Source organism: Prunus persica, chromosome G7 (assembly GCF_000346465.2).
Source record: "Prunus persica cultivar Lovell chromosome G7, Prunus_persica_NCBIv2, whole genome shotgun sequence".
Taxonomy (NCBI): Eukaryota; Viridiplantae; Streptophyta; class Magnoliopsida; order Rosales; family Rosaceae; genus Prunus; species Prunus persica.
The window spans coordinates 4,230,627-4,250,674 of NC_034015.1; the positions used below are offsets into that span (position 1 = coordinate 4,230,627).

At 36.5% G+C, this 20,048-nt stretch overlaps 1 protein-coding gene across 4 annotated transcripts; it reads left to right on the plus strand.

Annotated features, from left to right (window-relative positions):
- On the plus strand, positions 58-5,473 carry LOC18770292 (ELMO domain-containing protein A). Of its 4 annotated transcripts, none has more exons than XM_007202175.2 (10): positions 58-336; positions 786-941; positions 1,044-1,146; positions 2,436-2,548; positions 3,284-3,352; positions 3,905-4,020; positions 4,144-4,198; positions 4,614-4,734; positions 4,986-5,125; positions 5,218-5,473. In XM_007202175.2, exons 2-10 carry the CDS (start codon positions 792-794, stop codon positions 5,317-5,319), a joined length of 969 nt encoding a protein of 322 aa, XP_007202237.1. In that variant the 5' UTR covers positions 58-336; positions 786-791; the 3' UTR covers positions 5,320-5,473. The 4 variants fall into 4 exon arrangements, with proteins under 4 accessions (XP_007202237.1, XP_020425082.1, XP_020425081.1 ...); XM_020569493.1 differs by having other exon boundaries at positions 61-346; XM_020569492.1 differs by having other exon boundaries at positions 64-346; positions 4,983-5,125.

Below are 20,048 nucleotides of genomic sequence, written 5' to 3' on the forward strand. Positions count from 1 at the left end.
TTTTCGGTGACATCTAAATTCTAAATCCTTAACCCAAAAAAAAAAAAAACAAAGTGCGGGGCACGTTATTGACACGTCACCTCGGCGGTGTTCGCATTGAATTGGGGTCAAACTCAGGATTGAGAAAGTCACGTTGAGCAATAGCGACACTGATCTGACGAAACAAATAAAAGGAAAACGCAGACAGATGGAGAAACCATAGATTTATACTGTTCACCTTATTTGTTTGCTTAATACCATTTAGAGAAACGGAAAAGTTGAGAGCTTATCGATTGTTTAGCAAAGAATCAACAACAGAAAGCTCTTTCCGTTTGGGATCCCTTGCCAAACCTAAAGGTAACGTAAAGTAAGCCAACAAGCCTCTGTCTTCTCCTTCTTCTGCTTCGTTTTTCTTTTTGGTATTTCATCGTTTATTTTTCCATTGTCTCTGAATTGGCATATGACACAAACCCCTGTTGTATTTCGAACTAAATCCCAGTTATTTCAGTCTTAGGGTTTATGGGTTTGAAATATTTGGATGTATCACAGTAACTTGGACATTTTGTGCATTAGTTAAGTAGTGCGAATTTTAGTTGTTTTAAGTATGTACTAATACTAAGTTAAGTGGTATATGAATATGGGTTATACGTTTATGGGTATGATTTGGCTTTGAATTTGGTGGCAAGCTGTTGCTTTAATGGAAATGTGGAGAGATTCTGTCATTGGGTTGTTTGCAAGAATACTTGAGGATACTGCATTTGGCTCATAACAATGCTCTTGATGAAATTATTTCTTTGAAAATTCAGGCTGATATGGGAAGCGTCATGGCTTCAAGAACTTTGCGGAAAAGGCTTCATCATGGGGATGTTGATGGGAAAAAGAATGAGCATTTAGAGACATCAGGGTCAGATGATCTTAATGAGCCTCTACTGGGGAATTATTATTCAGATACGCATGCTGAGGTGGGGATTTTAATTGTTCATTTACATGGAGAGTGGGGATTTATTCTGTTACCAACTTTCTTTGGCCCTTTGTGGTTGATATCTTTCTTGGATTTACCACAGGGATCCTCACTTGAAGAGACGTGCGATGATGAACGGAGAAAGGAACACCTCCATTGGACCCTTCTGTTTTCTCAGTTGATTGCACAGTGGGCACGGTGGTTAGGTAATCATAATTTTGGTGTCAAAAAAACTTTTACTGTTTTACTTGAAAGGTTCTTTCAACTTTGTTAATAAGACGCCAGGCATTATATAGCTAGAATTTTAAAACATGATCTAACTAAATAAACTGAAACTGTTAAGTTTATTTCATTTTTGACCTGATTATGGAGTCATTCTCAGAAAGGTACCCACTTGATAACTAAACCATTTGATTAAGTGAATATTATCCCTGATCAGTTGTTCCAGTGCTTCATCGAACTTCAAATGTTAAGTTACTGAATTGTCTCTAGAGAGTGGCAATTTTCATTGGACGAGGTAAAGAACCATGAGGAGTATTCAACATTCTATTGGAGAGTTCAATTTAGTTAAAAATAATATGAAACAGCCTATGGTAGCAGATATTTAGCTTGTTTGTACGTACTTTTAGAAAGGTTAAATGAAACACTTCTAGATGACCAAGAGTGCTTTTGGTAACATTTGGAAGTAATAGGTAAAGTTCTTTCTAGGTTTTAAAAGAACTTCTGAGTGATTGCCCATTAAGCAATTGAATTTTTAATAAATTTTTTGTTGTGCTTCTAAGGCCCCGTTTGGGATTGCTTTTTTTCGTTAAAAACCAACTTCACTTTAAAGTTGAGCAACTTAAGGTGTTTGGAAAAATAAAATATCCTAATTATTTTAAAAACAATGGCCTTTTGATAGCAGCTTTTAAAAGCATGCTCCTTTTAATTAATTTTTTTAATTCCCAAAATACTATCATTAATTTTTTAAAATGACACCACCTCCACCACCACCGCCACCACTACTACCACAACCACCACCTCCACCTTCATCACCACCACCACCTTCACCACCATCTCTTTCACCACCACCACCACCACCACTATCACCACTTGGTTAGTGCATAACACTTTGAACATCATGTTTATTTTAGTCATTATTCACAATTACAACAGTTTAATATTAAAATTTACCAAACAATTTTGACATTGCTTTTTGTACTAACAACACTTTAAAATTATTGTTTACCAAACATGGAGATGCTTTACTTTACAGATAATTATTTTCAAAGCACAGCAAAAACAACTTTTTTAAAAAGTGACAGCAATCCCAAATTGGCCCTAACAAAAGTGCTTTCAACAAAAGCGCTTATGACCATAAGTACTCCCAAATAGGCTCTTGCTCTTTTGCATTTATCTGATCACTGTTCATTCTTTGTAATTTATTTATTTTCTTTAAACATTCAAAATGTATTGTTATTTTTGTAATTATATATTTCCATATTTTTCTTTGTAGCAAATATTGTTCTTGGATCGGGATCGCTTATTGGGCGGCTTTTGACCTTCCCTTCAACTACACAAAATGGACAAAGAACTAAGTTGCGTGCACCACCCCTTAGTCCTCTGCAAGTATGTCCAATAAATGATCTGATCTTTATCTCCAAGGAGTATATATTTTCCTTAGATCCTAAATGCATGAAAAGTTTAAGATGAAGCCTCACATTTCAATTATTTAATACTATCTTATGAAATGTGTTTGTCTTTATGATGTGTTTTTGCTGTTGGTGGATTAATTATGAATTTGTTCCATTTTTTTAATCAACCTGTCTATAATATAGCATTTAAATGTGAGAGAGTACGCTAATTCTTGATATTATGAACATTAATCTTTTTTATATTTATTTCAATGGAAGTTTGTGTAATGGAATATTTGGTCTTTCAGGCACTTAAACACAACTGCTTACTCTTAGGCGTCATTTGAAGTGGATATTCGTACTTCATCTTTTCTTTATCTTTTTTTTTTTTTGGCATACATTGTGCTTTTATCGTTTGAAGTGTTCAATTTTCAAAAAAATTGTGTAATTTGTATCACTAATATAATTTTAGTTCTATATCCTATATCTTAAATTTTCAGGAATGGTAATAAACCAAGAAAATGTAACATGGTATCAAGAAGGGGAGATTTTGAGTTCGAATCCCTGCAATTGCTCTCTTAATTTATTTCGTAGTTTATTTGTTGGGCTCGTTTAATTGTTATCTCATATACTAACCGCTTAAGCTTTCTGCAGCAATATATATTGCATAATGTAGATTTGTATATATTGAATACGTGGTTCACTTGCTGCTGGTACTTATGTCCTGTAGGAAGCAAGACTCAGAAAGCTGCGACAAAGGCTTGAAGTACCCTTTGATGGCTCTCGTGTGGAGCATCAAGTAGGTCTTTTATCCATTTGACGTCATTTTGGTCATTTCTCTATTGGTTTTACTAGTACTACTATATCAAACATAAAGATGTGGATAATGATAATAATAAAAATAATAATAAGATCTGGATAATGATAATAATAACAATAATAATTGCTTTTGTTTTTTTTAGTATTATCATTTTTTTTTTATTGCAGTCAATGTTTGTATGTTATTTCATTGTTTATGATTATTTGGTTGGAGCGTTAATGCTCAAAAGTGCCTAAAAATATCCTCATTGTTGAGAAAAATTAACTGTTTACAGTTACAACAGAGTGAGCAATGTAAGTTGAAGAGTAATAAGGAAAAAGACAAAATTTATATATATTGTAATAAAGCAAAGTACTGGTTTATTGTACTGTTGTGGGTGTGGGCGGACTAGTATATTTTATTGTCCCAGTAATTTTTAACAATAGAAGGGTTGTCTGTATTTTCAGAAAACCTTGAAGTAATTTTTTGGTTTTATCTCCAGTTTACTCAAAATGAAAACCTCGAAGTAATTACTTTAGTTTTTAATTGCAGGATGCACTTTTACAGTTATGGAGGTTGGCTTATCCGGATAAGGAGCTCCCACCTCTTAAATCAGAGCTTTGGAAACAGATGGGATGGCAAGGTTCAGACCCTTCAACAGACTTTAGGTACGTACATAAAACAAAATGAAAGTATCCTTAAGTGAGTCACATATATTTGGTTTTGTTTTTTCATATATCTTTTCTGAATAAATTGATATGATAACGATAAATTTCCAACCTTATTTGTAGAGGCGGGGGATTTATATCATTGGAGAATCTTATATTCTTCGCACAACAGTATCCGGTTTGTCTCTTTCTGACTTAATGTCTTTTTCAATTATAAAAAGTTCTATTTCATGTTTGCAACATAGATCTCACTACTAGATCATAAAAACTTGTATGTCCTTGATATGTTTCGCTGTTGCTTCTAGCAGTATCTTTTTCTGTTTAATTTATTAAAGCTCGGACCATCCAGTTTCTTTGGCCTTTTACTGTTCTGGTCACTTATGTGATTTCATTTGTCCTAGTTTAAAACCGGTCTTTTGACTTACAATGAACATATATTACTGCATAAATGGACTTCCATGGCAAGACTAGTGTACCGCCTCCTCTTCCTTTGAGTTGGGATTTCGGGTTTCATAGTTACGTAATCATTTTATTCTGTGTTTCCACAAAATTCGTGAAAGGGTTAATGAGTTTCTGATTTTATCCTCTTACAGGAATCATTCCAAAGATTGTTGCACAAACAAGATGGAACTAGAGCTGAGTGGGAATATCCCTTTGCTGTAGCTGGTATCAATATTTCTTTTGTCTTGGCACAAATGTTGGATCTTCAATCAGGTATAATAAAATTTCAAATTAGTGGATATTCCTTCAATGTAGTACGACAATGGTTGATGAGGAAATGTCAGATAACTATTTGATGACAAAGAACCACATCTTTGTATGTTTATTTGATGACTCGTAACTTATTTTCCACTAATCCGTTTTCTCAAGAGTTTACTTTTTTTTTTTTTTTTTTTCCTTCATCATATTCTGAATGCTGATGCTTTGTTTATAAAGAATAATTGGTCATATCTTTCTTGCAGCAGAGCCAGCTAGTTTGGCAGGCACCCGTTTTCTCGAACTGCTTCAAGAAGATGAAATGGCATTTGATAACCTTTATTGTGTAGCCTTCCAGATGATGGATGCTCAATGGCTTGCAAAACGTGCTTCCTATATGGAGTTCAATGTAAATGGTTCTGTCATATGCTTTGCTAAATTAAGATGCACGCTTATATTATCCTTCCTGCTCATGTCTTACTGTCTACCCCTTTTTTTCAGGATGTTCTGAAGTCTACAAGAAGTCAGCTAGAGCGTGAGCTTGCACTTGAAGATGTCTCAAGTGTAAAAGATTTGCCAGCATACAATATGTTGAGAAGATGATCTCTTATTCTCTTTTGGTTTTTTTATTTTTTCAGTTCTCATTCCTGTAATTCTTCTTACGTTCTCACCATCTGTAATATCATAGAAGAAATTCTATCTTCAAAATCCAGTAGTAACATATTTAATTCATTGATCCAAGCGCCTTATCATCTTTTATTTTCGTCGCATCTTTCATTGGGATTCCTTGGTCAATGTCCTTATATTCTCACACTAAGAAACGTAGGATAAGGTTTCTCAGGAACAGTAGGACAATTAGGGAATGTTAAGGTGAACGGAGAAGGTGTGGGGCTTTATTTATTATTAGTATTTTTATTTTTATTTTTTATACAGGCTCTGTGAGATGGAAAGCTTGTTGAATCTGTTGCATCTTTACCATGAATTGGATCCTAAAGCATGTTCCTTTTTCTCATCCAAAAGGGAAAAGAGAAACAAACATTTTCTTGTGTTTTTTCAGAACAAATAATAAAATATTGTTTGCCCTTTTTTAGATCAAGAAGATAGATTGCATTTATAACTCAGGCACAAAGGTTATCAGCTATAAGAGCTACTACAAATACAAATTTACACAAGGTTATTACAAATATGAAAGTGCACTAACAAAAAGAGGGCAAAAAGTCACTTTTGGTCCCTGTGGTTTATCACTTTTACCACTAAGGCTCTTGTGGTTTCAATTTGAACATTTTCGTCCTTGTGGGTTCAATTTGAAGCAATTTAAGGATAATCCTCAATTTCTGTCAAATTTTTTTAACTTATGTTACTTGTGGACGGCTAATTTAGTCAACAAATTATTTTTTTAAAAATCAATTCTTCTAAAATTAAAAGGGAAATAGTTCTAAATGCCACCCTTTTTATAATTTTAACTGAAAATACCACCTCTCCTCAAAAATTTTGCAATTATCACCTATAAATATATATTTATTGTCCACTTATTGCGCACATATCACTTTTGCTGAAATTTTGTTCTCTCTCTGTCGCTCAACTCTTTTGTCTCCATTGCTCAGGTCTCACTCTCTCTTCGGTCAGCACTCACTCTTTCTTCTCTCTTTCATTATCGCGGGAAGCTCTTGGCCTCTCTTGCGCAACTCTCTCTTGTGTAGCTCTCTCTCTCTCTCTCTCTCTCTCTCTCTCTCTCTCTGACGCAGTGGTCTTCCTCTTCCATCATTCACCTGCAAAAGGTACTATTCGTCGTCAATTTGAATTGGTTTAGGGGTTTCTCTGAAGTTGGTTTAGGGTTTATGGGTTTCTATGAAATTGGTTTAGGGGTTTCTTTGAAATTGGTTTAGGGTTTAGGAGTATCTCTGAAATTGGATTAGAGGTTTCTCTGAAATTGGTTTAGGGTTTAGAGGTTTGTCTGAAATTGGTTTAGGGTTGAGGGGTTCCTTTGAAATTGTCTGAAACTTATGATTCCTTGTTTGAAACATTGAATGGGTTTGTTCTTTGTGGATTGATTCTTGCGTTTGATTTGAGATTCTGTTGTTTTGTTGTTGTTATTGATGTTTTATTGATGTTTTAGTGTTGTTTTTTGCTATCGTATTGCCAATTTAGTGGTTTTGTATTGGCATTTTAGTGCTGTTGTATTGCTAGTTTATTATGGTTTTATTCTCGTTCCATTATGATTTTAATTGTTTTGGCGATTTTTGCAATTGAAGTATGTGTTTCCTGTTGTTGTTTTTTTTTTTTCATCCAAAGAAAGGAAATTGTAGGTGTCATTTATAGTCTCTACATTACCTGTTTTGTGGCATCCACTTGGGAATTCACTTATCACTTATCACTTGGGAATTCACTCTGCTCCTTAATTATTTCAGGAAATTCTTTATATGAATATGCACACATGGAAGCTATGCTGGAGGTGCTTTATATGGTGATCCATAATGTTGGTGGCGGTGGCTAATTGCCTTACATGGCACATGAACTGTTTCCATTTTGTAGACATGGCAAATCAATTGTACTCAATTTGAAGTAGGAATATGCATCAATTTTAATTTTGTCAAACCAAATTTGGTAGTACGTGTAATGAATACCAGTACGGATGTATTTGTCATTCGGTTTTCAAATTGGGCTTTTGTTTTCGAGTTGCCGTCGTGGTTAGCATACTTATTCTGTACATTGTGAAGTTGAACTATTTTGTACAGCTCGATATATAAACATACTTGCTCTTTATGGAGGTATAATAGTTTACTTGTTTGAAACGTTGTGTTTGTTTCTACTGAATTATGCTCATTTTTGTATCCTTTTTTTACATTTGGTCCTTGTGGTTTTCTTCATTTTTCTGTGGTGAATCCAACCATGTACAGAACACAAAATTTGCATAATCGGTTAAAAGTTAAAGGTCAAAAAATGGACATTTGTCAAAACTGAAAAACAGAGGAAGTGCATAATTTGTTTATGCCTAAAATGCGATAAACTGGTGCTACCATGGTGATATAGTGGGGATACAGTGGCAATAAAAGGGTGCTAGAAATTGTTGTTTGTGTTTATTTTGGGTTACTTGTTTTGTTTCATTTCATTCATTTTTTTTACTCATTACTAGTTTATAATTGAATGATTAGGACATTAATTTGTGTCAATTATTAATACAACAATTACATATATGAAGAATAAGACGAACAACATATCATATCACCAAACATAATCACACCACCAAATATAATCATGCTTTTCTCCAACCCATCACCAAGCATTTGCATATTTATTCATAACATCCTTTTTTTGTAAATAATTTTTGTAAAAAAATTAACATCATCATCGTCCTCAATCTATATGTGCTTCCACTCATTCGAGGCCACCAAAACTGAGAACTTTAAGCAAACATTGTCTTCCCTACAGTTTGTATTACCAATCTAATGCACACGATCCAACAGTTCAGTAAATGTGATGGTCCGTGGAACTATTAAGCCTTTTGAGTCACCTGTTTCATACTTGCACATCTTCTTTGGGGTTACCCATTTTCCATTGTAGCAAACCAGAATAACAATTGTCTCCATTTTTTACCATGACAAAACAACATTTCATTAACACAATACAACCACAATAATCAGGCAATACAATGGCAATAGAATGACAATATAACAGCAACATAACAACAATATGACAACAAATAACGGAACGCAACAGCAATACAATACTAACACAGCAGTGAACAAGGATTCATCACAATCACACTATACAAATCTACTACATCAAATGGAAAATCCCAAGTTTCAAGATTCACATATCCAGAGCAATCTAAATGCAATTGGTAAAAACCCAGATGGATAAGCATGAAGATTCAAAAAACCTAACCTAAAGCAATTAAAGCCAAAACCAATTTAACAAGCAATCAAAATAAAACCAATTTCACAGAATCCCATATATATTAAGAAAATAACCATCAACACTACCTATTCGAGGTCAGCGATCCAGTAGAGCTTCAAGGTTACAAGTAGCTATTGAGAAGACATACCTAAAAGATGGGGTCGAGTTCACGATTCAGAAGAGAGAGCGAGAGAGAGCTGCACAAGAGAGCGAATAGGGAGAGAGAGAGAGAGAGAGAGAGAGAGAGAGAGAGAGAGAGCAAGCGAACACAGAGAGAGCGAATAGGGAGTTGAGCGAGTTGAGAGAGAACAAAATTTCAGCAAATGTGATATGTGTGCAATAAGTGGACAATACATATATATTTATAGGTGATAGTTGCAAAAAAATTGGGGAGGGGTGGTATTTTCAGTTAAAATTATAAAAAAGGTGGCATTTAGAGTTATTTCCCAAAAATAAACAATACAAAATGGAAAAATCAATTATTTGAAACCACAGGGACCTTAAAGGTAAAAATGATAAACCAAATGAACTAAAAGTGACTTTTTGTCATTTTTTTAAGGTTTCTGGGGGCTTTTATTGTGCTTCTAATCCTTTGCTTTTTAATGGGAAAAAGTGGGCGAATGGGTCTGTTGGGTTTAGCTTGGATTCGTCAATTGTGTAATAATGCTTTTTTGGTAGAAGTCTATGCACTGTCTCCCACCCATCATCAGCCGTGTCTCTCCTCCCACCTAAACCACCACCACTCCACCCAAATCAATACTATAGCTACCACCATTTCAAGAAGACTTCCCTCACCACTCAACCCAAAATAATGAGTTAGCCTTGTCAAGGATTCACACGCTTATTAATATATTGTTTTTAATTTTTTTTAAAAATTATGAACATTCTTCTAAACTTGATATGTTATTGGACGCACTTATGTTGTTAAGAAAAATTCAGTAATAAAAATGTTTATTTTCTATACAAGCGATTGGAGGAGGGGAGTTTACACAGATATTTATTAGCTGTCTGGGGGTTGCGAATCTCTACCCACGTCAGTTGAGGTGGAAGAGCTCAACTAATTGAGCTATACCCCACTGGTGGTGGGAAAAAAAATTAGCTGAAGGGAAAAATAGTACATTGTGCATGTGTCCTGTATGTATAAAATTTTTGTATACTGCCCCTGATAACAACACACTTAAATTCTTTAGTCACATCAACACAAATATATTGATATCACATCTTTCTTTTGTGGAGTGAGTTATCTAATGCGTGTGTAGAATGAAGGGAATATTGTGGGAATGATGTTGTGTAGAGATTTCTAAAAACTCTACAACCAATCTTTGAGAGTATAAATCACCTAGCAAGCCATATCTATAATATGAAATCAAAGTAAGAGCGGAAGTATTAAATAAACTAGGGATTCATGCAAGTCTCATTTGGTCCCAATATTTATAAGTCTATTAAAGTGTGCACCAAAGACTCTCTAAATCCTATTTGAGAGAAAGATAAGATGTTCATACCCTTGGAGGAATCTTGAAACCAAGAATGGTGTTCAAGTAGAGGGAGTGGTCCCTTTGTTGTTGGCTCTCCCTTTGATGTTGATTTTGCACCTTGTAGCTCTTCAAATAGGTACAAAGATATGCACATCCTCAAAGCTCTCCACCAAGGATTGAATGGGATGAGAGAATGAGTAGACAACAAGTGAAGAGTGTGTTCACCCGTTTTATGTTTGTTCCTGTGATGGTAGGGTAAAGTTCCCTATTGTCTTGAGAACCATTGACTGGTCAACAAGTCAACTTTCTTTAGTGTGCGAGCGTGCCACTGCTAGCAATGAAAAATCCTAGCAGACTTCTTTAAAAATAGATAACTTGCGCCCAAGTTACTAATTTCTAAACAAGCGATTGTGAATTTGGGTGAGGAATATCTCCCAAGTAAGTTCTTTTCTTGCCTCAGACTATGGCGGTTCTGACTAGAATAAATGATAAGATAACAAACTATTTTAGGCAGAAGTGCCTTTTACAAAACTCAAAAAGGAAAAATCAACTCTAGAAAGACAAAAAGAGGGCTGGACTTCCATTTCTGCCTGGATAGGTGCTTTTGGTCCGGGCTGGACTGGGTGCGCCTCTGCTGGACTGGACTATCAACACCTTCAACTGTCAAGTTTCAGCTGTAAATCGATACCAACGTTCGAGTTTGGCAGAGCTTCAATCTATTTCAAGCCCTGGAAGGCTTTTTGAACATGCATAATTGGGACTTCTTCAGTTTGGAAGGGGCAGAAGTGGCTGGACTTGATCACTGAGCTGGAACTGCACTGTGGTACCTGTTCTACTTGATCAGGGCTCTCCATAAATTTGTTGAGGTTTTCATAGTTGTAAAAATTCGAACTCTGCTTGATTTAGCTTATGCTGAACCAAATTTGTGACGAGAGAAATCTCGTTTTGAATGACTTATTCTTCTAAGTCTGAACTGAAGTTGGAGATTTTGATTTGTAGCTGGCTTTTTTCTCGTGGCTCAATGAGCTTTTGGTTGCTTCAGTTTGTTTGAAGGCTTTTGAGATCAAGTGATCATTTGAGTTTTGTCTTTGATTGATTTTTTTGGCTGTCCTTTGATCTGTTCACCTCCTCTCATATTTATAGGAAATGCTGGAGTGGGTATTTTAATCTTTAAAATAGGCAGCAGATTTTCTAAAAAACGAGATCTTTTCTTTTCAAAGCCATAAAAGAAGGAAGTTATTGTTTTGGCAGATACGAACTATCAGCAATAAGCTTTCATAGAGGTCTTTTCCTTACTTTTCTGAAAGAAAACCAACTTTCTTTGTTCTCTTTTTGTTCCTTGTAAAGAGAAAAACTCAATCTGCCATAATGGTCAGTTTGCTTTCCTATTTTGAACAACTCCCCTTGCACCCTACTTATCTCTTAAAATCGTAGTCTGATTATTTCTTGGAAATGGCCTGCTATGGAGCAAAATTTTTCTGAATATAGAAAAGGGATTCTGATCTTCTTTTGCCTGAAAAGGCTGGAGATTTTTGCCTGTTTAAGACCTGCCTTCATTAAATCCCTATCAACCCAGTTGAATTTGTTGACTTTTCAAAGTCAGGTAATCATGTGGGTTTGCTTTTATCTTGGGTTTTCTTTCATTTTCATTTGCTCATGCCAAGCCGAGGTTTGAGTTTTGGAACTGTGGGATGATTTTTCTCTGTTTTTCCGAAGCCCAACTTTATTTTCGTGGATTGACAGGTCTTGGGCTAGGTTTTCTCGATTTTGGGCTACTTTCCCAGCTTTCTAGTAATCAAGCTCGGGTGGTGCTCAATTTTTGTGGGTTTCAAAAATGGGCTGGGCTCCCTTCTAAAAAAATCTTACTTGGGTCTGGGCTTTTTGACTTTGGGCCTTGATTCCATTCTTAGTCCAAATTGCCTGGGTCCTGATTTTGCCTCGTCCTTCTAGGCCTCTAGCGTTGGGCTGGGTGCGTTAATTGTTGGCCCAAACAAAGTGGTGCTAGCAGCCTCACTTGATGTGATAGATTGAAGGGGTTAGATAAAGAGAGTTTGATGTTTTCTCTCTTTCAATTTCACCAACTTGAAAACCCTACGATGATAGGATTCCATAGCTACACACTTTGGTCCAACACATTAATCCTATAATGCGTCACATATGTGCCTAAGTCCATATGGTCAAATCCTTTTTGAATTTCCCAGTCGTATGGGACCTTTAATTAAAGTTTCATAACTTTAATTGAATAATTAAATTAATCCAATCAATTTAATTACTCTAGTGACTTGACTAATTCAATCACTCACTTGTCTAACAAGTGTTGGTCCCAGTCATCCTTAGTTGATCGTGTCAAGTGTCGGGTCAACCATTTGACCTTTGACTTTTGACTTGACATTTGACTTTGACATTGACTTTGACCAAGTCACAAAATCATTCATTCTCTTCATAATTTCCCAATCGATTCATTTTCAGTGTGCAATCTTATAGGTTCTAATTAACGAGGCAGTAGGTATGAGTGATTCACTTTGAATCAAGTGTGAATTGTATCCCTCCATACAATTCTCCTTATTGGCGAAGGCTAATTATAATTAGTCCTTACAAGCTTCCACAAGCCATGAGTGACACCTAGCAGTATGTCATGGCTACCCAAGCTAAAAAGAATTCATTTAGAAAACCTAGTCAGTTTGTGATTACAATGCAATTCGATCATTCTCTAATTCAATACTCTATGTCATATTCTCGGAATATGGTAAACTTGTGTCAAAATCCCTAATATGACATCTTTAGATTATATGATTCAATTTGATGAAATTGCAAACGTTCTTGTTCCAATTTTCATCCAATACTTTGGCCAAAGATTAACGAATCATATCTTTAGAGTATTTTCTCTTCTTACTAAGAGCAGAGATTCTTTGTTGTACATTCACCTGTCCCTACGTAAAAGCTAAGAATCCTGAGGAACACATTTAAGTCACATCATTTTAATACGACCGTATAGTACTCTCAAAGAGAAACAATATATACACAGGACAACTGTGATGTCTCAGGTCTAAGGATTAATTTGTATTATCACATCTTAGAATTCTTTGTTTGACACTTGTGAGTAAGACTTCCATACAAGAATTCTAGAGTTGATCGTGTTCAGTGGACTCCATCTTCTATAGAGCACCTACACATATGTCTCAGTGTCTCTACACGAATGACTTGAGACTAGTCATCCTCCCAATTGAGCAGACATAATGTGTACCAGTCTTTGCGGGTCACCATTGTCCAATTGGTGATCCTATGAGGAACATTTTAGGATACGACATTTATATGTATGGAAAGGTCTCGTTCATCTAACTTCTTAATTATTGTGATAACATGAATGCCATTTTACTACTCAACAAGAGACAAGATGGTCTCAAAAGACCCCTGGTCAACTATGCGGTCAAACTAGTCATATTGATCAATCGATGGTCAACCGGGCCTACAGGGCCCACGACCTCCGATTTACAATTCGAAAGTTCCTACTGGTACGATAAGGTCTACTAAATAAGTCCTGTAAGTTTGGTCTCGATCGAAGGTTGGATGTAAACCAATCGCATGATTAGACGACGATCGCTTTGCCTAATACTAGAATCATTGATTAGGAGTATCCGCGGCTCCGATTCTTGATCCACAAGTTCTTATATGATCCTAGAGGTAACATACTTGGAAATGGAGACGATCCAACTGTCCGAACATATCGAACCCAGATATCGCGTAACAGGCATAAATCTGTTCGACTATCATACGATAATCAAATTCAAACTCGAGCACACTGTCGTGTTCGGGATGACATGGGAAAATTTTCAGGACACAATGACCCGCCACAGAGTGGCCCACGCGCTGCCACACGTGCCCGCAGCACTTGGATGGCTTGAGTAAATTTTGGCAATCGAAAAATTCTGGAAGCACCCTACAATACCTATGCTAAATGCGTTCAGACTAACTTGGGGATCAACTTTTGTTCTTGGACCAAGGCCAAAAACTAACCGGAACTAGCCGAATCGAAGCCGAAACCGTCGGCCAAAAATGGTTTTAAGAATCGATCTGTTAAACCTCAAAATTAACCCAAACCAAGCATATAAACAGGTAGAGCACAAAGAGTAGATGAAGTTTCATACATGGTTCGACAATTTTGGTTGGCAAAATCGTTGGAAATCGCACGAACACTTCCAGCAACGAAAGGGGGTTTTCGGCTCAGAATGAAGACCAATATTGGAGTTTCGAAGTTGGAAATGGGTATGGACATGTAGAGGAGGAAGATATGAAGATTTTGCAAGTTATGGCATCGGATTTGGTGGCCGGACGGTGCCGAAAAACGACGGTGTCACGACGCTTACAGAGGAGAGAGAGAGAGAGAGAGAGAAGGCTGCTGGGTTTTTAAAAATCCGACTTTGAAAAATTTATAGTTGTGCCACTGCACTTCCGTTGACCGTAACTTCTTCGTTAAAAATCAATTTGGGCCCACTATGTGTCTTCGAATTCGTATCAATGAGCTCTATGCAATAGTGTCACTCGTTTCCCCAAAAAACTTTCATATTAAAAAATGACCAAAATGACCATATCTTCCAAAGATAAAATTGTAAATTAAATAATAATTAATTTGGGTCGGGATGTTACATGAATGCTTGGTTGAATGACCAGAGGTAGTTGGGTGGTTATGCCCTTATTCTCGGGAACGTTGTTTTCTTCTCAAAGCAGTGGCGTGTTTGCCATTCCCTGGAATCTGATGTGGTACTGGTACTACACGTTGAATTCGCTTTGGGTTTCTTTATATTATTGGCTTCTAATGAGTTGAGTTTAATGTCAAGAAACTCGCATAAACACTGACTAATCGTTGCTTTTCTATACACCCATTTGCTAGTTTTGCCTCCTTGAGTATTTGGATGTTATAATTTGGTAAATTTTGTTGATTTTTTAAAATAGTGGTTCTAATGGGATTTTTTGTTTGTTTGTTTGTTTATTCTTGCTTTAATTGATTGTTGAATTCCAACACGTAGTTTGACGGAGGAAGGGAGTATAATCTTGGCGTGCAATGCAAGTCAACTCTCGCCAACATCTTTTGCCCTTTTGATCTCAAATATTTTACCCATGTATCTAATGTGCAGATGTTTACTTCATGTATGTATATGAAAGTAGTTTTGCTACTGCAAATTTGTTGATAGTCCATCACTCTTGTCAACTATTGGACCGTTCCACATGCCTTCATGATAACTTATGGAATTAAGTTCCCCAATATTTCATTTATTAAATTATCAATGTTAACTTGGAATGATCAATGTATATATACTTTGACTTTATTGTGTGCATGCCAAAGAACATGGGGGCGAAGATAGAATGACATTCTTACTCATGAGACAAAACAAGGCATATATAATTGCGGATGCACAACTTGCTGATATAATTATGGGACAACACCTTGATGCTAGGTGCATTTTCATATCTTTTTAGCATATGTACACTGTGGTTCTTAAGAGTATTGGTGAGACCACAATCTTCTAATAAATTATAAAGATAAATTGGCACCTCGAAAATGACCTCTTTTTTTAAAAACAATTTGTTTTTCACTTTGGCACAGCACATGTAAAATTGTGTCATTCATGGGCTATATAGATTGAACATTAGGAAATTCTTTATTTGTTCCCAAATTATACGATTGTTCCTCCAGTCAATGTTTTTATTTTCTATTTAGAATTAATTACTGACTCTTTTATTTGGTTCAATTAATATTGAAAAGAACGATAATGGGCATTGGAAGAAAATATCCGCTCTAGCCAACTTGGCTAAACTTACGTTTGCAAGAAGATATTTCAATTTAAGAGGTCTAATATAATGTTGAAGTAATGAGACGTGGTAGCCACTATTACTGAAAACAGAATTATTATTACTTTTTATACCTGAGGTGCATCATAGTCACATAATGTTTAAATTTTTTTATTGTAATTTTTCATTTCTATAATACTCGGTGCTTCTAAACAACGTATCAAGAAAGTACATAGTGAGGCCACTTGCAGTGGGAGGAAGGATTCCAAGGGATACACACTTCTTGGTAGATGCATACTTTTGCAATCCTTCAAGTTTATCTGAGTAATTCTTTCAAGCATTCCAAGGGATGGGTCAACCTTATACAATCGTATACAACCTTCCAGAATCAGATACTCAAGATTTGGAAAGCCTCTAAAGTCTGGGGTGTTGACAAGATTCAAAGAGTGGCTGAGCTTAATGATTTTCAAATTGTATAAAAGCTGTCAAAAGAACACAGTAAAAAAATTAGCTTCAAATTCTATGAAAGGCTGTCAAGTAAGAACACATAAAAAATATAAAAAAATCTTCGATGTTTAAGGTAATAGAAGATAAAGCAGTAATTGTTGAAGGATAAATTGTTTCCAGGTTTAGTTTAGTTAGTTAGTTAGTTGGACAGGTGTATGGCTCATATGCCATCACATATTGTTGGACTAACATGTCCAGATTCATGCCAAGTGTACAGCTCACATGCTGGTACAAATGTATTGGCTGAGTCATTTTCTGTACTAGCTAAAATATATATATTGAAAGTAGGATGAGATCACACAATGAGTGTGTGCATGATTACATTCTTTTTGCCTAACAGATTCTCTCCCTCTCCTTTCTCCCTAAAACCTTTTCTCATACACTTTCTGTGCATGAACCTCTACTATTCTATAGAAACTTCAACATGGTATCAGTAGCAAAGGTTCTGATCTGAGACTGGGCGTAGTGAAATCACAATCCAGCTGAAGGAAGCATTATCTAGTCTCACATGGCTGGATCTAGCATGAGTGAGCTTCGTGCTCCCATCTTCAATGGAAGCAACTACGATTTCTGGAGAATAAAGATGTGCACAATCTTCAAATCTCACAAGCTGTGGGATATGGTTGAGAATGGATATGGGCAACCTGTGAAGATGGAAGAAGGAGAAACTCTGACAGCAGCTGTGGAAGAAAATATTGCAAAAGATGCTAAGGCATTGGGTCTGATCCAGAATGCAGTTTCTGATGATATTTTTCCCAGAATTGCTTTGAAGGAATCAGCCAAGGAAGCATGGGAAATCCTGCAGCAAGAATTCAGAGGAGACAAGAAGGTAAGATCTGTGAAACTTCAAGCTCTTAGGAGAGAATTTGAATACACTCGTATGCATGATGATGAATCATTGTCTGGATATGTCACTAAACTGCTTGAGCTAGTAAACCAAATAAAGGCTTATGGTGAAGAGTTAACTGAACAGAGAATTGTTCAGAAACTCTTGATTAGTTTATCCAGAGAATATGATTCCATTGCTGAGGTTATAGAGGAGACAAAAGATACAGAAACTATAGGGGTTCAAGAGGTTATAGGCTCTCTAAAATCTCATGAACAAAGGCTGCAGAGGCATAATGAGAGAGTGACTGAGAAGGCTTTCTCTAGTTTGAATGTGAGCTCTAAAGATCAGTCTAACACAGGGCAGGCAGGGGGTTCCAAATCCAAAAAGAATTGGAAATCTCAGAAAGGGAAGAAGTGGGACTCAAAGTCTGAAAATAATTTTAAAAAGGAAAGTCAGACTGAGGGAGCAAAGGTGCCTTGCAAAACCTGTGACAAATTGCACTATGGTGTCTGCTGGTTCAAAGGCAAACGTAAATGTTATAAATGTGATAGGTTTGGTCATATAGCCAAAGACTGCAAGGGAAAACCAGAAGCTGCTAACTATGCATCACACAAGGAGGAAGAAGGCAACATGTTCTATGCTTGTCATGCTGCTGCAATAGTAAAAAATAATGGTGTGTGGTATGTGGACAGTGCATGCAGCAACCACATGACTTCACAAGCATCCCTTCTAGTCAATATTGACACCAAAGTCACTGCAAAGGTAAAAATGGGCACTAGAGACTTAGTGGAAGCAACTGGAAAAGGAACTTTGGTGATTGACACTAAAGCTGGGCCTAGATATATCAAAGAGGTTATGCTTGTACCAGGATTGGATGAAAACTTACTTAGTGTAGGTCAAATGGTAGAGCATGGCTACTATCTTGTCTTTGGTGATTCTATGGTTGAAATATTTGATGACAGGTCAATGGAGAATCTGCTTGCAAAGGTTTCCATGACAGGAAACAGATGCTTCCCACTGTCATTGAAATATGCAAACTCAGTGGCTATGAAAGCAACAGTTGAAGAATCCACTTCGTGTTGGCATAGGAGGTTTGGCCATTTGAATATGCAGAGTCTGAAGTTGTTACAACAACAGGAGCTGGTCTATGGTCTGCCTGAAATTGGAAATGCAAACAGAATTTGCCAAGACTGTGCAATTGGAAAATCCCACAGAGAGGCCTTTGGCAAAGAGAAAATTTGGAGAGCTAGTTTACCTCTGGAGCTGGTTCATTCAGATGTTTGTCGTCCAATGCAGACCACATTAATAGGTGGAAACAAATATTTTTTGACTTTCATTGATGACTGCACCAGAATGTGCTGGGTGTACTTCATGCAATTCAAGTCAGAAGTTTTTAACATCTTCAAGAAATTTAAGGCTATGGTAGAATTACAAAGTGGCTACAAACTGAAGAAACTTAGGAGTGACAGAGGTGGGGAATATACCTCTGCTGAATTTCTGCAGTTTTGTGAAGAAATTGGTTTGGAAAGACAACTAACCGTGGCCTATTCACCTCAGCAAAATGGAGTTGCTGAGAGAAAGAACAGGACCATTGTTGAGATGAGCAAGACAATGATGAAAGAGAAGAAACTACCATACAAATTTTGGGGAGAGGCATTGAATACAGCTGTCTATATTCAGAATAGATGCCCCACAAAAGCTTTAGATAATGTCACTTCATTTGAAGCTTTTAGTGGAAGAAAGCCTGGGGTTAAACACTTAAGAGTGCTTGGTTCTATATGTTTCTGTCATGTGCCTAATTAGTTGAGGTCTAAGCTGGAAGATGCAGCTGTTAAGTGCATTTTTGTTGGCTATGGCAAATGTGAAAAGGGGTACAAAGTGTACAATTTGCAAACCAACAAGATCACTACATCTAGAAGTGTGATCTTTGATGAGAACTCACTATGGGATTGGGACAAGCAAATTGTTGATTCTGTCACAGTTCAGATGAGGCTTGAAGACACTTCTAGAAGTAGTGAAAAGGAGCATGAAGAAACAATGATAGACATTTCCAGTCCACCTCAAGTAACTGCAGCTGCTACAAATGTTACTTCACCAAGTGATTCTCCAAGTTCTACACCTGTAAAGCTTAGAGACATCACTGAGATTTATGCTAGATGCAATATGAGCATCATTGAGCCAGAGAATTTTGCAGAAGCATCAAAGGATAAGGCTTGGCAAAAGGCAATGGAAGCAGAAATGGAAATGATTGAGCAAAATGAGACTTGGGAACTAGTAGATAGACCAAGTGATAAACCTGTGATTGGTGTGAAATGGGTTTATAAGACCAAATTGAACCTTGATGGCTCAATACAGAAGCATAAAGCAAGGCTGGTGGTCAAAGGCTATGCACAAAAGCCTGGAATCGACTTCAATGAGACTTTTGCTCCTGTGGCCAGACTTGACACAATTAGAACTCTCATAGCTTTGGCAGCTCAAAAGGGGTGGAAATTATACCAGTTAGATGTCAAGTCTGCATTCCTAAATGGTGTGCTTAAGGAGGAAGTTTATGTAGACCAACCGGATGGATTTGTAACTACAAACTATGAAGACAAGGTGTACAAGTTGAAGAAAGCCTTGTATGGTTTGAAACAGGCTCCAAGAGCCTGGTATGAGGAAATCAATGCCTATCTTGTTAGCTGTGGTTATGTCAGAAGCACAAGTGAGGCTACATTGTATTGCAAGACTAAGGAAGACTCTGGAACTCTAATAGTCTCAATCTATGTTGATGACATTGTGTATACAGGCAGCAGTGAAGAATTAATTGATGAATTTCAAGACTGAAATGATGAGAAGGT